Here is a 22,844-nt window from a genome sequence, read left to right as displayed (position 1 = left end):
AATTCAAATGCTGATTATCACCTTTTAATCCCTGAATGGCACAGAGATAGGTTACTTACAAGACCAAATATCTCCAGTAGTTTGTGCTGGTCCCACCAGATCTAGCAGGACAGACATACTATGAGTCCCTTCTGTGTAGCAATGATACTTTGTGGGATCAAGGAGGCATATCTTCTGCACAATGAGTGTGCCCTATGGAACAGCCTCACTTTGATGGTCAATGACACCATTGGCCTTCCTAAATTCCTGGGTTTTCCCTCACTCCTTAGGGAAATATGTTGGTAGAGTCCCATGGGAGGGGGGGGTGTTTTATCTTGTAAGAATAGGTATATTTAGTGTGGCAGTTTTTCTAATTACCTTGATTTCCTAGATCATTTAGGAATGCATAATGTCTTATACCAGCTATCATCCAGTAAATAACAAGCTGAGGAGTATGTTGTGTGGAATTATTATTCCCATGTTTAATTATTTGATCTACATCCTTTGGAACAAGAAAGTGAAAAAGGCCTAACTGTTCACCAGTTTCAATAGAAGAGAATATAGATAGCTTGGAATCCTGGCCTTGGGTATTGGTTGCAGATGTTTTATTACCCAACTAGGTAACATAATAAAAGCTAGTGAATGGAAGGTTTATTCCCTATTTATACACAGTAGCTTCCCCTGCCAGTGTTGGAGGAGATATGCTTTTCTCCATAATAGTTCCTTGATCAAGGCATTGTTTTCTACTTGATTGTCTGGTGTTAATTCCTGGGTTGTTGGTGAGGATGTGTCCTAGTCTTAACACCAGGGATGTTAACTTTGTGAAGTAAACAAGCAAGTGGCAAAGAAAACATGAGTTCAACAACATGCATGCTCAGATCAGAGAGACAAGTCACCAAAAGTCAAGTAAGTTTAACTTAGGTGGGTTCTAATCCAAAATAGGAGGCACAAGACTGGTCAAACAAAGTCCAAGGATCCAAATGCAGAAGGTTCATCAGCCAATCCTGGTCTAGAATCAAAGTCCTGAGGTTTCAAGTTGGGAGACAAGGCATACAGTATAGAGTCTGGGTAAACAAACAGTTGTTGCCAACAGAGAGTCTGGACCTTGCTGTTCTTAAATGGAAGCAACCCCAACGTTGCTCCTTTGGAAGGGGAAGGTTCCTTTCTTTCATGGAGCCTTAAAAATGCTTTTGCTCTGCTCTGTGAGTCCTTGCTTTGGGAAGTGATGAACCCACATTTTCAGAGACTAGCAGCAGCTGTGCCTGCTGGTTACTGAATGGCCCCATCTCCTCTGTCTGTAGTTGCTCAGGCAGCAACTCTGGAACTGGATGCTAATTGTCCATCTCCTCATCTGAACCTGACCTTGCTATGAGAGTGGCAGCCTTCCTTGTAAAGAACTTGCCAACCAAAATAATAAAGTTAGGTTTCTTATCATGGCTTTCCCCTTTTTTGAACAAATCTAGCCCCATCTCTGTGTTCTTCTAAAGTTGATATTGACTACTGTTATTTTCTAGAGTTGCTTCTACCCATAAATATGTGCACAAGAACAGCCACCGTATGAAGAGATGAAACCAACTGATATAACTGGATTCTTACCTAAGGAAGCCCCATAACTTTGCTACTAATTTCTTGAAAGCAGTTTTTAATTCTTTGTTCCTCAAGCTATAAATGATGGGATTCAAGCTGGGGGTCACTACTGTGTAGAGTAGGGCAAGAAACCTGTTATTGTCCTGAGGAGTTGCTGAGTTGGGATGAATGTAGGCAGCAGTAATTGTTCCATAGTACAGGAGAACAACAGTGAGATGTGAGGAACAAGTGGAAAATGCTTTCTGCCTATTCTTGGCCACTGGAATCATGAGAATAGTAGAGATGATGAGAATGTAGGAAAAAAGGATAAGCAGAAGGGGTACCAGGGCAAACACCATGGTTAGTATGGCATTGGCCACTTCATTTTTGTAAGTGTTGGTGGAAGTCAGTCTTAAAACAGGCATAATATCACAGAAGAAATGGCTGATTCTATTCAACCCACAGAAAGGAAGGGTGAATATTGAAACAGATTGCCCCAAACCCATCAAAATCCCAAAGGCCCATGATGCAGCGACAAATTTAACACATTCTCTGTAGTTCACGATATATGGGTATTGCAAAGGTTTGCAAATGGCAACATAGCGATCATAGGCCATGACACAAAGAAGACAACATTCAGTGACACTAAAAAGAACGAAGAAGCACATTTGACATCCACAGCCCCAAAAGGATATAGTCTGATTCTCAGATAATAAGTTCACTAGCATCTTTGGGCTGATGGAAGATGTGTAGCCAATTTCCAAAAAGGACAAGTTCCAGAGGAAGAAATACATTGGGCTGTGGAGTGTGGGACTGAAAATGGTGAGGATCAAAACAAGACTGTTGCCCATCAAGGCTATGAAATAGAATATTAGAACCAGGCAAAATAAAAGCTCTTGTATTGTCTGGAAATCTGAGAAACCTATTAGGATCATCTGAGTCAAACAGGAATGGTTGTCTTTCTTCATAGTATTGTCCAGGTTGAGGTCTAAGAAAACAAGAAGAATGTAACATTAAAAACTACATTCATCTCTTAGCAATTTCAGCTTTGAAGAATAAGAATAGAAAGAGTATTAAAGTCCCTGAACATTGGTTTTTGGAGAATATGCCTGAGGCTATTATGGACTGCTAAGAAAATAAACTAGTGGACCTAATAAACAAGTCAAGCCAGCGTTATCACTTAAGACACAAATCATCAGACTCAAATTATTTTACTTTGGACATATTATGCAAAAATCTAGGTTTCTGGAAAAACTTTGCTGGGAAAGGTGGAAGGAAAGAGAAGAGGAAAACAATCAACAAATTATACAGACTAAGTTGCAGTGGCAATAGATGCATCCTTAGAAAACCTGAAGGACCAGATTAGAGACAGATCATCATGCAGACAATTTAGAGTCAACACTGACTTGATGGCACCTATTTGATCAATCAATTTTAGCAGCTATTAACAATTAATAGCCTTTTCATAATACATACTTATATCCTACATCCGTCACATTTACTCAAAAGTAGTAAATTGGATCAAGTTCTTGAAAATTGGAAAATTTTAATTTAGTGTCCTACATATTTTTTGCAATTATACCATTTTAATAAAACACACAATCATTCTCACGTTTTTTAAAACTGATTTGTCAGAATTTTCAGTGCTCAGAATTTAAATATGGGCCTCTTGAGTTTAGGGCACAGACTTGATTTCAAGATGACACATCTTTGTTTATTTAATTCTTTATTATTTCAGAGATTCTGGCCATGATAAGCATGAACTCAATTTCTATTGTATTTCCTTGAATTAAAAACTTGTTATAACTATATTGCTGACAATAAAATTCTCTTAGTACTCCTCAGACTATCACTCAAAAATAAAACTCCTTTTCATGAAGTTGCATATCTGCAGGAACCATCCCACTAAATCTGACCTTGGTAAATTATGAGATATCAATCTTACTTGGTGAATGTTTTTCGGGTGGTTTTTATAGAGCTGGAATATTTCTTCTTGCTGTAATATTCATTGGTAATTCAAGGTCTTGAAAATTCTCCTGCCTTAAATGAGTCTTTATACATTCCTTCCTCAGGAAAAAAAAATGATATACTGGAGGCTGTTTAGAGGAACTGAATTAACAAGTCTGGAGAAGTCCCTGGACTCCTAGAGGTTCCAAAATTCCAGAGAGACTAGATGGCTTTTTCTCTAACAAAGTCTCAGGAAAGGTCCAAGGATTCATTCTGGGAATTGGATAAATTAATACCAGAAGACAACCTGGATCTAGGGGAAAGCATTCCCTACAGCTGAGTTGGGAAACCCAGTGGCTCCAGATACTAGATATTTTCATTTACAATTTCCATGACTCCCTAACCATTTGCCAAGCTAACTCACTCATATAGGGAATTTAGTTCAAAAGATGACTACAATGGCATTATAGATATTGTGCCTAAACACTTGTCATGGAATCAACAACTGCATGGAAAATCTTTGGGCTGATTTTAATATCTCTCCTCTTCCTTGAGCTCCAGAAAGTTCAATTTTATTTCAATTCTTTTCCCATTTCTTCCATACCACCTGATGCTCATATGATGTGGATCTCAAAAAGTATAATTTGTTCATAATTAAATATTTACATTGTTGGATCAACTTTGGTGATTCACCTAGTATTTCATATGATTGGGCAGATGTAAAAATTGGAATTATAAACAAAACAGTCCTGGCTTTTATAGTTTTAAAAGTGCATATTGCTATTCCTGTAATAGTAGTTTTATCAACTTAGTAGAAATTGGATAGTTCACACGGAATCTAGATGAGAGTATCATTTATTAATGATTTTATTGATACTGAAATTTATCGATTGCTCCATCTAGCCCAGATTCCCAGCCCGCATTTTGATAAGGGACTGCTTTTATGTTAGTTTTACCTTTTTCATATACTTTGTCAACCCTCTTGTTGAAACTGGAATAATATTTGGAGAATATCCAGAGGAAATTCTGGATTTCTGCATCCAGTGGCAGAAGGGGAGATCTAAATAGCTACTTCCTTGCATAGTTGTTATGTAATTCAAGTTATAACTACTCCATCTGCAGATGTTAAATCAATAGGCTTGTCAGTGCAGAATCAGAATAAAAAATATTTCAATACTGGATAACAAAACATTGATCTCATATAAATGATAAATGGATACAAGGACTTTTAATAAGAAAGAACAGAGTTAATTTATTGTTGTTGCAGTTCTAATAAAACAGGTATATGCAGGAATATTTTTTTAAAAAATCAAAATTAGTCTAAAGTTCCTATGTGGTACCGTCTCTGAATTCAGTGCTCAGTTGTACATATACTTGAATAAATAATACTGTCTGATATTCCTTTATTTCCTTTTCCGTGAAAGTAGTAAATCTCACATGCCCTATTTCTACACCTCAAATTAGAAGCTACTAAGCCAAATACATCTTCCCAGCAAAAAAAAAGCACTGGCACAATTTTATGGTTTCAAATTACACAACTATCCTTTCTACAAAAGAGATACTTTTACACCTCTCCAGAGTAAATTTCTATCAGCTCAGGCACTGGGTGCTCCACCACTGAAGGTTTTTAAGAAGAGATTGGACAACCACTTTTTTGAAATGGTATGAGGTCTTCTGTGTGAGCTGGGGATTGGACTAGAAGACCTTCAAAGTCCCTTCAAACTCTGTTATTCTGGTATAAAACTTTGCAAAGACCAAGGAATGTTGCTAAACTTGAAGGAGAAGAAGATAGCACAAGGTGTGCAGAGGTCTAGGAAAGCAAAAGATTGTAACTCCCTATGCAGAAATTGTGTTCATAGAATATTACCTTCTTGTTTTTCAAATTCCCAACTGACTCCACATTGTTTCATTCTCACACCTTGATTGTACTGACTTCTTGAAAGCATCTTTTATCTCCTCCCTTTTTCCACCCTTTTCTTTAGATTTTTCTGAGCAGGCTAGCAGCTTTCCTTTTCAATAAATGGACAGCTAACCTTTATCTGAATAAAGGTTAAGAATCAGAATAAAGAACTAAGCTTAACTTTCAGGGCTCTCTCCTTGTTTTAAATAAATCTATCTGCATCATTCTGCTGTAAAAGGTAAAATCTGCCACTAATATATCCATTATACCTCATAGGTAGGTTCATAGCATAGGTATGTTGAAGAGAACAAATCTGTGGATATAATACATTTATTCAGTAAAGAACATATGTTTCCTTTCTATAGATTTCATGAGAGCAGTTTTTATTTCTTTATTCCTCAAGCTGTAAATGATGGGATTTAAACTTGGGGTCATCACTGTGTAGAGCAGGGCAAGGAATCTGCTACTGTCCATGGAATATTCTGAATTGGGACGAATGTAGGTAAAAATGCCAGTCCCAAAGAAAATGCAGAGCACAGTGAGATGTGAGGAATAGGTGGGAAATGCTTTGCGCCTGTTCTTGGCCAGTGGCATTGTGAAAATTGTGGAAATGATGAGAATGTAGGAAAAAAGGACGAGCAAAAGAGGTGCCAGAATAACTAGAACTGTTACTATGACAATGGCCAACTCATTTTTGTAAGTATTAGTGGAAGCCAGTCTCAGAACAGGCATGAGGTCACAAAAGAAATGGCAGATTCTATTTGACCCACAGAAGGGAAGGGTGAAGATTGAAATAGATTGCCCCAGACCCACAGAAACACCAATGGTCCATGAAACCGCAGCAAGCTTAGTGCATTCCCTGAGGTTCATGATATATGGGTATTGCAAGAGTTTCCAAATGGCAACGTGGCGGTCATATGCCATGACACAAAGAAGACATCACTCAGTGGTACCAAAGAGAAGGAAGAAGCACAATTGAATTCCACATCCCCAAAATTATACGTTTTGGTTGTCTGATAATATATTCACTGGCATCTTTGGGCTGATGGAGGAGGTGTAGCCAATTTCCACAAAGGACAAGTTCCACAGGAAGAAGTACATTGGGGTGTGAAGTGTAGAACTGGTGATAGTGAGGATCAAAACCAGGCTGTTGCCCATCAAGGCTATGAAGTAAAATGTTAGAACCAGGCAAAATAAAAGTTCTTGTATTGTCTGGAAATCTGAGAAGCCCAACAGGACAATATTGGTCAAACAGAGTGGTTGTCTTTCTTCATAGTATCATCCCGATTGAAGCCTGAGAACACAAAATGAATGTGAAGTAAAAATTACATTTGTTGCTTAATATTTTCAACTTTGAGGAATAAGAATTAGAGTAATTGAAGTCTGTGAATACTGGTTTTAAAGAACACACCTGATAATATCCTGGACACCTCAAAAAAATAAATAAGTGAATATTAAACAAGTCAATTCAGAGTTTTCACCAAAAACACAAATCAGACTCAAGTTATTTTACTTTAATATGCAAAGATCGAGGTTTCTGGAAAAAGCTCTATTGTTAGAAAAGATGGGAGAAAAAAAGAAGAGAGGAAGACAATCAGCCAGTTACATGGACAAAGTTAAAGTAGCAATAGGTGCATCTTTGTGAAAGTATCAAGGGACAGATCATCACACAGACAATGTAGCGTCAACACTGACTTGATGGCACCTAACTGAGCAATAACAATTAATAGCCTTTTCACACTACATATTTATTTTCTGCATCCTTCACATTTATCAAAATTAGTTAATTGGATCAAGTTCTTGAAAACTGGAGACTGCTCATTTAATTTAGTGTCCTACATATTTTTTGCAATTATACCATTTTAATAAATCACACAATAATTCTCTCTTTTTTTAGAATCGATTTGTCAGAATTTTCAGTGCTCAGAATTTAAATATGACCCTCTTGAGTTTAAGGCACAGATCTGATTTGCTTATTTAATTCTTTCTTAGTTCAGAGATTCTGGCCATTGTAAGAATGAGCTCAATTTTTACTGATTTGAATTAAGAACTTTTTATTTTTTATTTAAAAAGTTTTATTGATAATTAATAAAGTATAAACACACTAACCCACCCATCCCCATCCCCCCTACCCCCCGCCCCACTTCCAAGAGCCAAGTACAGGGTTATTACAAACATATTAAACAATCTAATTAAATTTAACCAAATATATTAAACATAATCTGATTAAATTTAGCAAATTATACAATAATTAAATTCATACTTAACCCTTAACTCCCTTTAAACCTTCATATCATAGTATCATAAACAAATCCATTTTTAAACAATCATTATAAAGAACCATAATGACAATAAATAAACTAAATAATTTCCATTATAAAATACTATTAATAATATACTTTTTATAACTACATTGCTGATGATAAAATTCTCTTAATATTTCTCAGGCTATCATTCAAAAATAAAACTTATTTCATGAAATTGCATACCAACAGGAACCATTCCACCAAACCTGACCTTGTTTATTTATGAAGTATCAATCTTACTTTATGAATAGTTTTCTGATTATTTTTATAGAGATGGGGTATTTCTTCTCAAGGAACATTGCACATGCTGTAATATTCATTGGTAATTCAAGAACTTGAAAATGAGTCTTTATGCATTCCTTCTTCAGGAAAAAATTTATAATGTAGGCTGTTTATAGGAGCTGACATTAACAGGACTGAAGAAGCCTCTAGACCAGTGGTTCTCAACCTGTGGGTTAGGACCCCATTTGGGGTCGAACGACCATTTCACGGGGGTCGCCAAACAAGGCTGTCCGCCATTTTTTCCCCTTTTCTTTGGCCACGCCCCTGGCACCCGGTGATGTATAAGTGGTTGGGGGTCACCACAACATGGGGAACTGTATTATGGGGTCGCAGCGTTAGAAAGGTTGAGAACCACTGCTCTAGACTGCTAGAGGTTTCAAAATTCCAGAGAGACTGGAGGACTTTTTCTCTAACAAGGTCTCAGGAAAGAAGTCCAAGAATTCATTATGGGAATCTGGTAAATTAATACCAGAAGACTCCCTCTACATTCCCTACAGCAGAATTAGGAAACCCAGTAACCACGGATACTGGATATTTTCATTTACAATTTCCATGACTTTGAAATAATTTTAATATCTCTCATTTTTCCTGAGCTGAAGAAATTCAATTTCATTTCAGTTCCTTTCCCATTTCTCCAATTCCACCTGATGCTCGCACAATTTGAAATTCAAATAATTTAGTTCAGGGATGGCGAACCTTTTAGAAACCAAGTGCCTAAAACCCACCCTGCCTGCCCCTGCTCCACCCGCTCTGCCCCCCGCCCCACCCACCTGCAGAGCCACCTTCCGCCTCCACAGCCCGCTGCAGATCGCCCAGGCAGCCCTGCAGCGCCATGGCGGTCACGTCCTCCACCTGTGCCCTGCAGCATCATCTGGGGCAGTGTTTCCCAAACTTGACAATTTTAAGGCATGTGGACTTCAACTCCCAGAATTCCACAGCCAGCATTGCTGGCTGTGGAATTCTGGGAGTTGAAGTCCACATGCCTTAAAATTGTCAAGTTTGGGAAACACTGATCTGGGGCATGAGGGCAAAGTCTTATCCCTGCTGCCCAGCTACCATGTCCTTGGCTGCACTGCTCCATGTGGGTCATGCCTGGGGGGGCGACTCTCCTCCCGGGGGGCTGCTGGTGAGGGGGGGGCTGCAGGGGGAGAGAGGGCTCTGCGTGCCAGAGCACGCAGGCCATAGGTTCGCCACCACTGATATAGTTTATTCATAGTTAAACATTCACATTGTTGGATTAACTAGTGATTCGTCTAGCATTTTGTATGACTGGGCTGATGAAGAAATCGAAATTACAAGCAAATCCATCCTGGATTTTATAATTTTAAGAGTGCATGGTTGTGTTCCTGTGATAGCATCATATATTAGTAGGAATTGGATGATCCACAGGAGATCCAACTGGGAGTAGCATTTATTAATGTTTTTATTGATAAAGAAATTTACTGATTGCTCCACCTAGCCAAGATTCTCAGCAGATGACATCATAAAATATATCTCAAAAAATTATTATAGAGAGACAGAGACATGAACTCAGAGAAAGGGTGTAGACATGGTTACAGAAACAAAAGGATGCTTTAATCCCAGGGAACATGGAAATCCTAAGAAAGAAGCTGATTGGCTTCACCCTCATTCACTCAGGTATAAGAGGCTGAGTCAAGCTTTCAAGATTCTGTTATTGTAGTCTGGATCAATATGGTAGAGTTCCAGCCAACCTGGTGGAGTCTATTTATGACCTGGGCTATATGGAAAGAGTAACAGCTAAATTCCGTCAACAAACATTCAAACCTTCCACTAAGTTCAAAATGAGTCTCCAATGCCCAGTATTCTTCACTTACCTGATACTCTCTGCCTTGGAAGACTTAGAGAAAAGAAACATCTAGTGGCACTTCTGAACATTAAAAGGAGGGGACCATACTAACTAGTTGAGACAAGGTCTTCCAGAGGGAAAGACACTACTGAGCTGGCCTGTTTCAGACTCCTAAAATCAAAATGAAGGAGATCTACATGGATCTAGCCCAGTGGTTCTCAACCAGTGAGTCGGGACCCCATTTGGGGTCGAACGACCATTTCACGGGGGTCACCAAACAACACAGTCCACCACTTTTTTCCCCTTTTTCCTTAGCTGTGCTACTCCCTTTTATTCTATTGGCTTTTAAAAGCCAATAGGAATTGTCCAGGCTGTCTCTGCCCTGCTGAGCCCGCCAAAAGTCCCATTCTGCAAACGGTGCTGCACAAGTTGAGTAGTCCTCGACTTACGACCGGTTGAGTAGTCCTCAACTTCCAACCGGTTGGGGGTCACGGCATTAAAAAGGTTGAGAACCACTGATCTAGGCTCTTATGCCCAGAAAGGCCCAATCCTCTTAAAGATATCTATAGAGATTCTTAATCATCCAAATCATGGTTGTCCCAAAGATGCTTTTTCAAGAGACAATTGGGCTTTCTTTGTTTTTCCTCAAAGACATTTCATCTCTCATTCAAGAAGCTTTTTCAATTCTGACTGAAGAACTGAAGAAGCTTCTTGAATGAGAAGTGAAACATCTTCAAGGAAAAATAAAGGAAGTCCAATTGTCTCTTGAAAAAGCACCTTTGGGACCTCTTGAATATGGTTTCTTCTATCATATCAGGAGGATGAGCATCTTCAGCGAAGCTGATTCAGGAAAAAGTCTTCTATCATCCCATTCTCCTCAAGTGGGAACCATTGTTTCTTTTCAATGACCAGGGGCTGAATATTCTTTTCTATCTCTTTCCGCCATGGCAAAATTTCAGGAATTATCTGTTCTCCGTCCAGAGAACCAAATGACCCCAAAATTCTTAAAACAAAAAGAAAAATCTGGCAATATTGCTTCCCATTACCATTAGTCAACTTTTAATGGAATGGAAACAGAAACAGCTTGTATTCAGAGCACCATAAGGACTATTTCTCTCGAATGAACATGCCTCGATATTAGATTTTAATAAAGGATTATTTTTATGTTAAAAGTGTTACTGTTCTCATATACATTGTGAAACCTTTTACTGAAATGCTACTATGGCTGCAGTTCTGTTCTGGAATGACATTTGGAGAATATCCAGAGGAAGGTCTGGATTTCTGCATCCAGTGGCAGAAGGGGACATCTAACTAGTTACCTCCTTGCATACTGTAGTTGTTAGGTCACCTGAGTTGTAACTAACTCTAACTGAAGATGTTAAATCAGGGGTTCAATAGGCTGGTCAATGAAGAATGAGAAAAAGAAATATTTCAGTACAGGATAATAAAACACTAATTTTGTAACAATGCATAAATGGATAATAAGAAAGAACATAGTTTATTATTGTTGCAATTCTAATAAGACTGATATCTCAGGAAATATTTACAAAAAAATCAAAGTTTAAAGTTTCTATGTGGTACATTTGTGAATTCATTGCTCAGTTGTATATGTTGCAATAGCAATAGCACTTACACTTATATATGGCTTCACACTGATTTACAGCCCTCTCTAAGCAGTTTACAGAGTCAGCCTATTGCCCCCAACAATCTGGGTCCTCACAGTACTTGAACAAATAATACTGTCTGATGTCCCTATATCTCCCTTTCCATGAAAGTAGTAAGTTTCCCATGCTAGTATTTCTGCAGCTTAGGTTGGAAGCTGCTCAGCCAATATATCTTCCAAGCAAAAATAAAGCACTGGCACAGCTGTGTAATTTCAAATTATGCAATCATCTCATCTACAAAAACACTTTTCCAGAGTAACTGTCAGCTCAGGAATAAATCTTTGCAAAGCCAAAGAATGATAGTAAACTTGGAGAAGGACAAGATAGCCCAAGATGAAAAGAGCTCTGGGAAAACAAAAGATTGTAACTCACTATATACAGTATGTGTTCATGGAATATTGCCTTCTATTAAAAAAAAAAACTTGTCTTGGTAGTCTTCCCCATTGTTTCATAGTCACACCCCAATTGCTATTTATATCTTGAAAGGATTTTTATCTCTCCATCCCCCCCTTTTTTCTTTAAACTTTCTGGGCAGTCTGGCAGACTTTTTTTCCTTTTAAATAAATGGGCAATCAACATTTATTTGAATTCTACCACAATGATAAACTTAGGTTACCTTTCAGGGCTCTCCTTGTTTTAAATAAATCTATCTGGGTCATTCTGCTGTAAAGGGTGCAATCTTCCACTGGTATTCCCTGGACTTCATTGTGCACAACCACCGCAATGTGTTAAAGGCATCAAGTCTATGGATATACTAGTATTATCCCATAAAGAACATCTCTTTTCTTGCTACAGATTTCATGAAAGCAGCTTTTATTTCTTTATTCCTCAAGCTGTAAATGATGGGATTTAAACTTGGGGTCACCACTGTGTAGAGCAGAGCAAGGAATCTGCTACTGTCCATGGAATATTCTGAGTTGGGATGAATGTAGGTAACAATGCAGGTTCCGTAGAAAATGCAGACCACAGTGAGATGTGAGGAACAAGTGGAAAATGCTTTGCGTCTGTTTTTGGCCAGTGGCATTGTGAGAATAGTGGAAATGATGAGGATGTAGGAAAGAAGGATGAGCAAAAGAGGTACCAGTATAATTAGAACTGTTATTGTGACAATGGCCACCTCATTTTTGTAGGTATTGGTGGAAGCCAGTCTCAGAACAGGCATAAGATCACAGAAGAAATGGCTGATTCTATTTGACCCACAGAAGGGAAGGGTGAAGATTGAAATAGATTGCCCCAGACCCACAGAAACTCCAATGGCCCATGATGCAGCAGCAAGCTTAGCACATTCCCTGAGGTTCATGATAAATGGGTATTGCAAGGGTTTGCAAATGGCAATGTAGCGGTCATATGCCATAAAACAAAGAAGACAACACTCAGTAATACCAAAGAGAATGAAGAAACACATTTGACATTCACAACCCCAAAAGGATATATTCTGGTTGTCTGATAACAAATTTACTAGGGTCTTTGGGCTGATGGAGGAGGTGTAGCCAATTTCCACAAAGGACAAGTTCCAGAGGAAGAAGTACATTGGGGTGTGAAGGGAACGATTGAAAATGGTGAGGATCAAAATCATGCTGTTGCCCATCAAAGCCATGAGGTAGAATATTAGAACCAGGCAAAAGAGAAGCTCTCGCATAGACTGAAAATCTGAGAAGCCTAATAGGACAATTTCAGTCAAACAGGTCCAGTTCTCTTTCTTCATGATCAAAACCTTAGGAAAACAAGAAAATGAAGAATTAAATAATTCTTCATAACATTTCTTAATAATGAACTAGCCCTGCTATCTTTGAAATCTACATGACTACACAACAGTACAATACTATTAGTATGTTGGATCCATAAAACCTTTCATGAAGTTGTACAACAGGAAGAACCAAACCACCAAACATGAACCAAAGGAATCCATTGACCTTACTTTAGAATTGTTTTCTGATATTTTTAGAAAGAAAGGCTTTCTTTCTTCTTGTGAAAAAAAATGAAGTGCACTAAAAATTTAAGATCTTGAACATCAGCTTGTCATAAGGGAGCCTTCATGTATCCCTTTCTCTTGAAAAAGATATTTCTTATCTTGAACATCAGCTTGTCGTAAGTGAGCCTTCATGTATCCCTTTCTCTTGAAAAAGATATTTCTTACATGTAGACATTTTGGATCAGCCAACATCAAATATTGTGAATGAGTCTATAAAATCACTTGAATCCTAGAGGATCAGAAATTCTAGAGAGACAAGAGGGCTTTTTTTCTCTAACAAGATCTCCTGGCAGAAGCCTGAGATTCATCCTAGGGATTTGGTTAATGAATATCAGAGGACAACCTGGATCATGGGGAAACATTATTTAAAAGAAGTAGGAAATCCAGTGCCCTCAGATGCTGGCTATTTTAGTTTCCATTTCCAGAACTCTCTGGCCATTTCTCCTGTTGACTCTGTCTTATAGTTATGGTATTCCAAAAGACAATCCCAATCAATGGGATAATATATATTGTCCCTGAGCACACTATCTGTCATGATGATCAATAATCACATGAAAACTTTGTGGGCTAAGAGCATTTTTAATATGTCTCCTCCTCCTTAGCTATAATAATGGCAGTTTATTCCATTCATGTTTCCTCCATTTTGCTTCACGTTCACATGATTTCACTCTCAAACAGCGGAGTGTGTTCCTCATAATTAAATTATTAATTTTGCCAATTTTTATCCTTATATGTCTCCAATCATCATGCATGAAGGAGATCTACAGCATATATTGAGTCTTCCTAATAATAGTAGTAGTAAAGTTGGAAGGGACCTTGGAGATCATCTAGTCCAACCCCCTGCTCAGGCAGGAAACCCTACACCATTTCGGACAAATGACTGTCCAGTCTCTTCTTAAAAACTTCCAGTGTTGGAGCATTTACTGCTTCTGGAGGCAGGTTGTTCCACTGGTTAATTGTTCTCACTGTCAGGAAGTTTCTCCTGAATTCTAGGTTGCTTCTCTCCTTGATTAGTTTCCACCCGTTGCTTCTTGTCCTGCCTTCAGGAGCTTTGGAAAATAGCTTGATTCCCTCTTCTTTGTGGCAGCCCCTGAGATATTGGAACACTGCTATCATGTCCCCCCTCGTCCTTCTCTTTGTTAAACTAGACATACCCAATTCCAGCAACCGTTCCTTATATGTTTTAGCCTCCAATCCCCTAATCATCTTTGTTGTTCTTCTCTGTACTCTTTCTAGAGTCTCAACATCTATTTTACATTGTGGTGACCAAAACTGGATGCAGTATTCCAAGTGTGGCCTTACCAAGGCATTGTAGAGTGGTATTAATACTTCAGGTGATCTTGATTCTATCCCTCTGTTAATGCAGCCTAGCACTGTGTTGGCCTATTCTTGACTTGCATGGCCCAGAAGCTCCAAAAATAAAATATCTGCAAATTAAACTCCTAATTCCTACTGAAAAATCATTTAAAAGCAATACAAAACTCTTTAGGTAAATATCTACAGAGGGGGGTATTATGTTTGTATAATTTATGGCATGCAGTGATTACTTTTTTTATATCGTACTCTGACAACATGCATATAAATGTTAAAGTTTCACCAAATGAAATACAACTTTCCAGCATTTTAGGAAAATCAATGGCAAGAGATTCTTGTACTTCAGAGGATGTTTAACTCATTCTTATCTCCAAGAAGTTATTGATTAGTGCCTTTCTGGTTAGACTACTGCAATGGCCTCTACAAAGGGCTGCCTTGAAAAGAATAGGAGCTTCAGCTGGTCCACAATGTTGGATGCAGCATAGAATACCAAGGTAATAACATTTCAATGTGAACCCATGATGCCTTCCTGCCTACTGTAATAACTATGTCCAGCACTTTTCTCTCAGCTTTATTGATGTGTTCTGTTCCCATTCCAGACGAGGAAGCTAAACTAAGGCAGTTTTGATTTTGCTGACCCACTGCTGAAATCATTTATGACCCCCCACCCCCCTAGCTGAAAGGCAGTATCCTCATTTCCCAAAGCTACCTGCCCTCCCCTTCTCAACAATGCCAGCTGGAAGGGAAACTCAATGTTGCAAACATAATTCACAGAACACAATAACAGAGTTAGAAGGGACCTTGGAGGTCTTCTAGGCCAGCCCCCTACTCAAGCAGGAAACCCTATACTATTTCAGGTTCTTAAAAATTTCCAGTGTTGAAGCACTCACAACTTCTGGAGACAAGCCATTCCACTGATTACGTGTTCTCGTTGTTAGGAAATTTCTCCTTAGTTCGTGGTTGGTTCTCTCCTTCATTAGGTTCTATCCATTGCTTCTTGTGCTGTCTTCAGGTGATTTGGAGAATAGATTGACCCCCCTCTTCTTTGTGGCAGCCCCTCGGATATTTGAACACTACTTCTTTACTGTTGTGGAAAAAAACCCAAGGAAAAGAACATAAGACAGCAACACGAAACAATAATTCTTACTTTAAGATTCAGAGGTTTATTTTGCTAATAATTTGGAACATAGCATGCATAATAACACAACATAACTTACATTAATAACCCATTGCAATGAGGTCCACTGACATAGCACTCCAAAGGATAGCTATAGGCCAATGGCAAATCAGTCAGGTCCAGACCCAACTTTTTATACCCTTTCCCGTTCTAAGACTGCAGTCAGATGGTCTGCTGACTTTTGCTGACTTCTGCTGAACATAACTTTCCACATATACCTGTGTACATTGGAACCGGCATCCATCAACTACTTTCAGTTCCCTATTTCTTACTGTTCCAGACTTTATGTTCTAAATATATTTGAAACTAGCAAGCTTAACAAAATCATATTAAGTAAAGTACAATTGCAAACTGCAAAATTAAGCATAGCACAGACTTTGGTTCAATACTATATCCATGAGGCCTGATTTAGTTCACCTGGGCCTAAACCTTGCATAAAAGAACAATATTTTTGTTTTCCACAGTCCCCACTTCCTGTCTATAAGGACAACACAAAACATAAGTAAAAAGATAAGATTAGAGGAATTCTGAGGTAAAGTGTCTACAATAGTTTCAGAGGGGCATGTAAAGGAAGTATTTTATTGAGAAATACATACAACCTCAGTAGATTTAAGATTCATGATAAAAGAATACAAATGCCAATAAACAACAATACAACTATAGTCCATACAACAAGCATGAGGCATTTTCCTGGAGCACATAGTCTCCTTCATGCGCCTCTGGGCATTCATTGTGTTGGAAAGGTGGTATGAAGTTTTTCAAGTGTCCGAGAATGGCAAATCGGAATTCAGTTCTTGTTGGTGCTGTCCAGGCTGGAGATTGCATGCTGGTGGGGAGCAGAGATTACTAGCACTTGCTCTCCTGTCGGGCAAAGCTTCATGCATAAAAGAACAATAGCCAATATTTTCATTTTCCACATTTCCAACCATGAGTCTCACAGATTGTTTTTAGCAAAATTTATTGAGATGAATGAGATGAGGTTATGAGAATCCCAGCAACTGAACTATTTCCCACTTAAATCCAAGATATTTCCACATGAAAAAATTAGGAGAAACCATCTTCAAGAGAACTGGGTCTTTCTGGGGCATATAAGCTTAGATCCATATAGATATTCTTTTCCATCTATTTCCAGCAGTATTCCAATATTTGAAGAAATAACCTGGAATTAAGGAGAAACTTCCTAACAATGAGGACGATTAACCAATGGAACAGCTTGCCTTCAGAAATCGTGGGCGCTCCATCACTGGAGATTTTTAAGAAGAGACTAGACAGCCACTTGTCTGAAATGAACATACCACAATATATAAGAGAATAAGAAATATTTCACTAAGGATAATGAAACACTGATATCATATCAATGCATAAATGGATTACAGAACTTTTTAATAAGAACAGAATTAGTTAGTAATTATAATAAGACTAATATATCAGGGAATATTTAAAAAAATAGACTACAGTTCCTAGGTGGCACCATCTCTGAATTCAGTGCTCAGTTGTATATGTACTGTCTGATACTCTTTTACCTCCTTTTGTGTGAAAGTTGTAAATCTTTCTACAACTCAAGTTAGAAGCTCCTAAAGCCAAATACATCTTCTCAAAGAAAATAAAGCATTGGCACAGCTATATGGTTTCAAATTACACAACTATCCTTTCTACAAAAGAGATACTTTTACATTTTTCCAGAGTAACTAACTATCAGCTCAGGCATTGGATGCTCCATCACTGCAGGTTTTTATGAAGAGATTTGACAGCCATTTGTCTGAAATGGTATGGGGTCTCCAGCTCAGGTTGGGGGTTAGACTAGAAGACCTCCAATGTCCTTTCCAACTCTGTTATTCTGTTTTAAAATTTTAAGAAGACCAACAAATGATGGTAGCCTTGGAGAAGGAGAAGAAAACACAAGGTAAACAGAGGCCTGGGAAAGCAAAAGATTGTAACTCCCTATTCAGAAATTGCGTTCATGGAATATTGCCTTCTTTTTTTCAAAAAAACTATTTTAGGAGTCTTCCCCACTGCTTCATAGTCACACTCTGATTGCTATTGATTTCTTGAAAGCATCTTTTATCTCCTTCCTTTGCCTCCCCCCTTTTCTTTAGACTTTATGAACAGTCTAGTAGCTTTCCTTTTGAATAAATGGCTGGTCAACTCATTATTTGAATTGTACCAGAATAATGGACTTAAGTTACCTTTCAGGGTTCTTTCCTTGTTTTAAATAAATTTGTCACACTTCTTTTATAAAGGGTGAAATATGCCACTGGTATCCCCTGGAGTCCATTCTACCGCATATATTTATGCACGACAACTACATTGTGTTGAAGACATCAAACCTATGGATCTATTTCGATTATCCTATTAAGAACATTTGTTTCCTTACTACAGATTTCATGAAAGCATATTTTATCTCTTTATTCCTCAAGCTGTAAATGAAGGGGTTCAGGCTTGGGGTCACCACTGTGTAGAACAAGGCAAGGAATCTGCTACTTTCCATGGAATATTCTGAGTTGGGACGAATGTAGGTAAAAATGCCAGTCCCAAAGAAAATGCAGACCACAGTGAGATGTGAGGAACAAGTGGAAAATGCTTTGCGTCTGGTGTTGGCCAGTGGCATTGTGAGAATAGTGGAAATGATGAGGATGTAGGAAAGAAGGATGAGCAAAAGAGGTACCAGAATAATTAGAACTGTTATTGTGACAATGGCCACCTCGTTTTTGTAAGTATTAGTGGAAGCCAGTCTCAGAACAGGCATAAGGTCACAGAAGAAATGGCTGATTCTATTTGACCCACAGAAGGGAAGGGTGAAGATTGAAATAGATTGCCCCAGACAAACAGAAACACCAATGGCCCATGATGCAGCAGCAAGCTTAGCACATTTCCTGAGGTTCATGATATATGAGTATTGCAAGGGTTTACAAATGGCAACGTAGCGGTCATATGCCATAACACAAAGAAGACAACATTCAGTAATACCAAAGAGAATGAAGAAACTCATTTGACATTCACAGCCCCAAAAGGATATATTCTGGTTGTCTGATAACAAATTTACTAGTGTCTTTGGGCTGATGGTGGAGGTGTAGCCAATTTCCAAAAAGGACAAGTTCCAAAGGAAGAAGTACATTGGGGTGTGAAGGGGACGATTGAAAATGGTGAGGATCAAAATGAAGCTGTTACCCATCAAAGCCATGAGGTAGAATATTAGAACCAGGCAAAACATGAGTTCTCGCATAGACTGAAAATCTGAGAAGCCTAATAGGACAATTTCAGTCAAACAGGTCCAGTTCTCTTTCTTCATGATTGAAATCTGAGAACAAAGAAGATCATTAAATGAAAAATTAAGTCATTAATTAAATCATTTTTAACAATGAATTAGCCTAGCTCCACTTGAAATCTACATGACTAATACACCATCTTACACTACTAGTAATAAGTTGGATCAATGAAACATTTCATAGAGTTGTACAACAGGAAGAACCAATCCCCAATCATGATGCTAAGGAACATATTGACCTTACTTTAGAATTGTTTTCTGAGAAAGATAGAATATTTATTCTCGTGAAAAACATGAAATGCACTAATATACACTAACAATTGAAGATCCTGGAAACTGGCTTGCCATAAGTGAATCTTCATGCATCCCTTTATCTAAAATATATATATATATTTCTTATATGCAGACATTCTAGATCAGCCAACAACAAAGACTGTGAAGGAGCCTATAAAATCACTTGAGTCCTAGAAGACCAGAAATTCTGGAGAGACAAAAGGACTTTTTTCTCTAACAAGATCTCCTGACAGAAGCCTGAGAATTCATCCTGGGGATTTAGTTAATGAATACCAGAGAATAAACTGGATCATGGGGAAACATTATTTAGAAGTGGTAGGAAACCCAGTGCCTTAAGATGCTGGCTATTTTGGTTTTTATTTCCAGGACTTTCTGGCCATTTCAGTCTTATAGTTATGGTAGTCCAAAAGATAATGGCAATTAGTGGGATAATTTATATTGTCCCTGAGCACACTATCTATCATGATGATCACATGGAAAATCTGTGCGCTATGAGTACTTTTAATATGTCTCCTACTCCCTGGCTATAATAATGGCAATTTATTCCATTCATATCTCCTCCAATTCATATTGTCTGATGTTCACATGATTTCAGTCTCAAACATAATTAAATTATTCATTCTGCCAATTGTTATCCTTATACATCTCCAGTCATCATCCACGAAGGAGATCTACAGCATATATTCTTGACTTGTATGCCCCAGAAGCTCTTAAAGGGCTGAAAAGATATCTGCAGACTCCTCACATCCTGGACATAAACTGTTTCAATTCCTCTCCTCAGGATGGTGTGATAGGGCATTGTATGCCAAAGCAACTATTCACAGGGACAGTTTTTTCCCTAGTGTCAACACTCTTCTAAACACCTAATTCTCACAATGTTAACTAATATCTATGTATATTTATCCATGTAGTATGGCTGTAATGTTATTATTTGTTCTTATTATTGTCTTCTTTGCTCCCCTTTATTGGTATTATTATTATTATTGAGGATCACCGCACAGTCAGCCAGATGTTCAGACTACCTATTTGCCTACCTATCGAGTCCTTATCCAGGACCTGGGATAGGCAGATGTGGATATTTGGTGATATTACAGATATTGTCATAGGATGGAAGCAGTTCCTAGTAAGGCCGCCTTTTGCAATTGACTGATGGCAAATTTTTCAATGCCAATGGTGTTCAAGTGGTGCTCCAGTTGTTTTGGGATTGCACCCAAGGCACCTATTACTATTGGTACTACCGTTGTTTGCCTTTGCCACAGTCTTTCTATTTCTATTTGTAGGTCTTTGTATTTTGTTATCTTCTCCAGTTCTTTCTCATCTATTCTGTTGTCTCCAGGCACTGCCACGTCCACTATCCAGACTTTTTTGTCTTTCTTATTGACAATTGTTAAGTCTGGGGTGTTATGTTGCAGGTGCTTGCAACATATTATTATTATTACTATTACTATTACGACTATGACTATGACTATGACTATGACTATGACTATGACTATTATTCTGTTGCTCTGGATATTCACTGAGAGTTTCTGTACTGGAGGCAAATTCCTTGTGTGTCTAAACACACTTGGCCAAATAAAGTATTCAATTCTTTTTGCTTTGCAATGTTTAGTATAGTGTGTGACATCTTGAGGATTTTAAGATTTTCATCTTAAGGAAGATTATACACATAACATACATTCTGTATAAAATGTACATAGAAAATACTGCTTCCTAGAGAGTGTTTATGGAGACAGTACTGCTTTCTGGGGAGTAGATTTCTAGGAGATACTTCATACATGACCATGATAACCCCATAATTCATGCTCATTCCAATGAATGATAAGTCAAGACTGAGAAAGTCTTTTATATTTCTGCTGAGGAGATGCTGAACATAGTCAGTAAAATGCAGGGATGCTACCAGCTACCATAATAAACACCAAGGGTGCCAAGATCACATCTGAGCAAGGAAGAGGGACACACGTTTCAGGTAGGATAGCTGTTCTGCAAGGAGAAGCTGCTCATAAATAAAATATTTGATTTTTTTGGGTCTGCAAAAATGTGGAATGGACAATGTCTGAATTGCTGGAGATACTATAACAGGATCAGATTATCAGGAAGCAGCTATTATCTGGGAGAAGACCTTGAAATTTATAATGACCTTATAAATTAGTAATTCTGTGATCATAATGAGTTAAAACTCCCCGTAAGCAAATATTGTATAATGGATATATACAGTATATTATTCTATACATATACATATACATATACATATACATATACATATACATATACATATACATATACATATACATATATATATATATATATATATATATATATATATATATATTATTTATTTTATTTATTTATAAAACTAAATTTTATTAGTTTTTATAGGATTAGGAATGAGGTGGGGTCACGATTGGGGCTGTGGGTTAGGGTTAGGATGGGTTGGGGTTAGGGTTAGGGTTTTTTTAATAAGATTCTTAATATTTAGCAAACAGCATAATGTCTTGGTTCATGTGTTTAACAAAAAATAATAGATAATAGTTAATTATCATAAACAATATGTTAATTAATTGCTCAATGGTCTTCTTCTTGCTAAAATTAATATTTCTTGATGTATAGAAAGCGTTTGACAATGTAAACTGGCAATTCATGTTCCAGCAACTAGCGGAAATGGATTTTGGAGAAAACTTTATAAATGTAATTAAAATAATTTATTGTAACAAACAACCAAAATAATTGTAAATAGAGATTTTACAGAAAACTTTAACATTAAAAAAGGCACAAGACAGGGATGCCCATTATCTCCATTATTATTTATACTAACACTGGAAGTATTGAATAGAAACATCAGACAAGATATAGAAATTAAAGGACTGGAGTTAAAAGATGAAAAATATAAACTACAAGCATTTGCAAATGACTTGGGTTTTATATTGGAAGATCCATTGGAAACAAGCACTAAACGTATGGAGAACATAGAAAAAATTGGAGAAGTGGCAGGGTTGAAAATAAACAGAGAAAAAAACTAAAGTGCTAACAAAGAATCTAACAGAAAAACAAAAAAATCAGCTAGCAAAAGAAACAAATCTTCAAATAGTTAAAAAAGTTAAATATTTAGGAATTTATCTAACAGCAAGATGTGTAACAATAAAAGAAGATAACTATGTAAGACTGCTAAAACAAATAAAACTGGATCTTGAAAAGTAGAAAAACGTACAACTTTCAATGCTGGGGAGAATAGCAACAGTGAAAAAGATACTCTTTTTATTTCAAACGATTCTTTAAGGCTGGGAAAAGCCTTTTTTGATGAATTGACTATAACAATACTGAAATTTATCTGGCAAGAGAAAAAAGCTAGAATTAGGCTAAAATGCTACAAGAAG

At 37.5% G+C, this 22,844-nt stretch overlaps 3 protein-coding genes and 1 pseudogene across 3 annotated transcripts; all 4 read right to left on the bottom strand.

Moving 5' to 3' along the window:
- Window positions 1-439: 439 nt before the first annotated feature.
- On the bottom strand, window positions 440-3,604 carry LOC120302248 (olfactory receptor 10AG1-like). Its single transcript, XM_039330358.1, has 2 exons — window positions 3,491-3,604; window positions 440-2,533 (listed from the first exon to the last, which is right to left on the bottom strand). The coding sequence occupies exon 2, from the start codon at window positions 2,511-2,513 to the stop codon at window positions 1,572-1,574; it is 942 nt and encodes a 313-aa protein (XP_039186292.1). The 5' UTR covers window positions 2,514-2,533; window positions 3,491-3,604; the 3' UTR covers window positions 440-1,571.
- Window positions 3,605-5,722: 2,118 nt separating this feature from the next.
- Window positions 5,723-8,814, bottom strand: LOC120302206 (annotated as a pseudogene).
- Window positions 8,815-11,312: 2,498 nt separating this feature from the next.
- On the bottom strand, window positions 11,313-13,593 carry LOC120302241 (olfactory receptor 10A4-like). Its single transcript, XM_039330350.1, has 2 exons — window positions 13,370-13,593; window positions 11,313-13,165 (listed from the first exon to the last, which is right to left on the bottom strand). Exon 2 carries the CDS (start codon window positions 13,154-13,156, stop codon window positions 12,212-12,214), a length of 945 nt encoding a protein of 314 aa, XP_039186284.1. The 5' UTR covers window positions 13,157-13,165; window positions 13,370-13,593; the 3' UTR covers window positions 11,313-12,211.
- A 2,311-nt stretch (window positions 13,594-15,904) lies between these two features.
- LOC120302317 (olfactory receptor 10A4-like) lies at window positions 15,905-19,539 on the bottom strand. Its single transcript, XM_039330493.1, has 2 exons — window positions 19,424-19,539; window positions 15,905-19,212 (listed from the first exon to the last, which is right to left on the bottom strand). The coding sequence occupies exons 1-2, from the start codon at window positions 19,472-19,474 to the stop codon at window positions 18,259-18,261; spliced, it is 1,005 nt and encodes a 334-aa protein (XP_039186427.1). The 5' UTR covers window positions 19,475-19,539; the 3' UTR covers window positions 15,905-18,258.
- Window positions 19,540-22,844: the final 3,305 nt, after the last annotated feature.

The sequence above is a fragment of the Crotalus tigris genome, unplaced genomic scaffold (assembly GCF_016545835.1).
Source record: "Crotalus tigris isolate CLP2741 ecotype Arizona unplaced genomic scaffold, ASM1654583v1 scf7180000024427.8105951120:4207309, whole genome shotgun sequence".
Lineage (NCBI taxonomy): Eukaryota > Metazoa > Chordata > Lepidosauria > Squamata > Viperidae > Crotalus > Crotalus tigris.
This window is presented reverse-complemented; position numbering and strand designations above follow the sequence as displayed.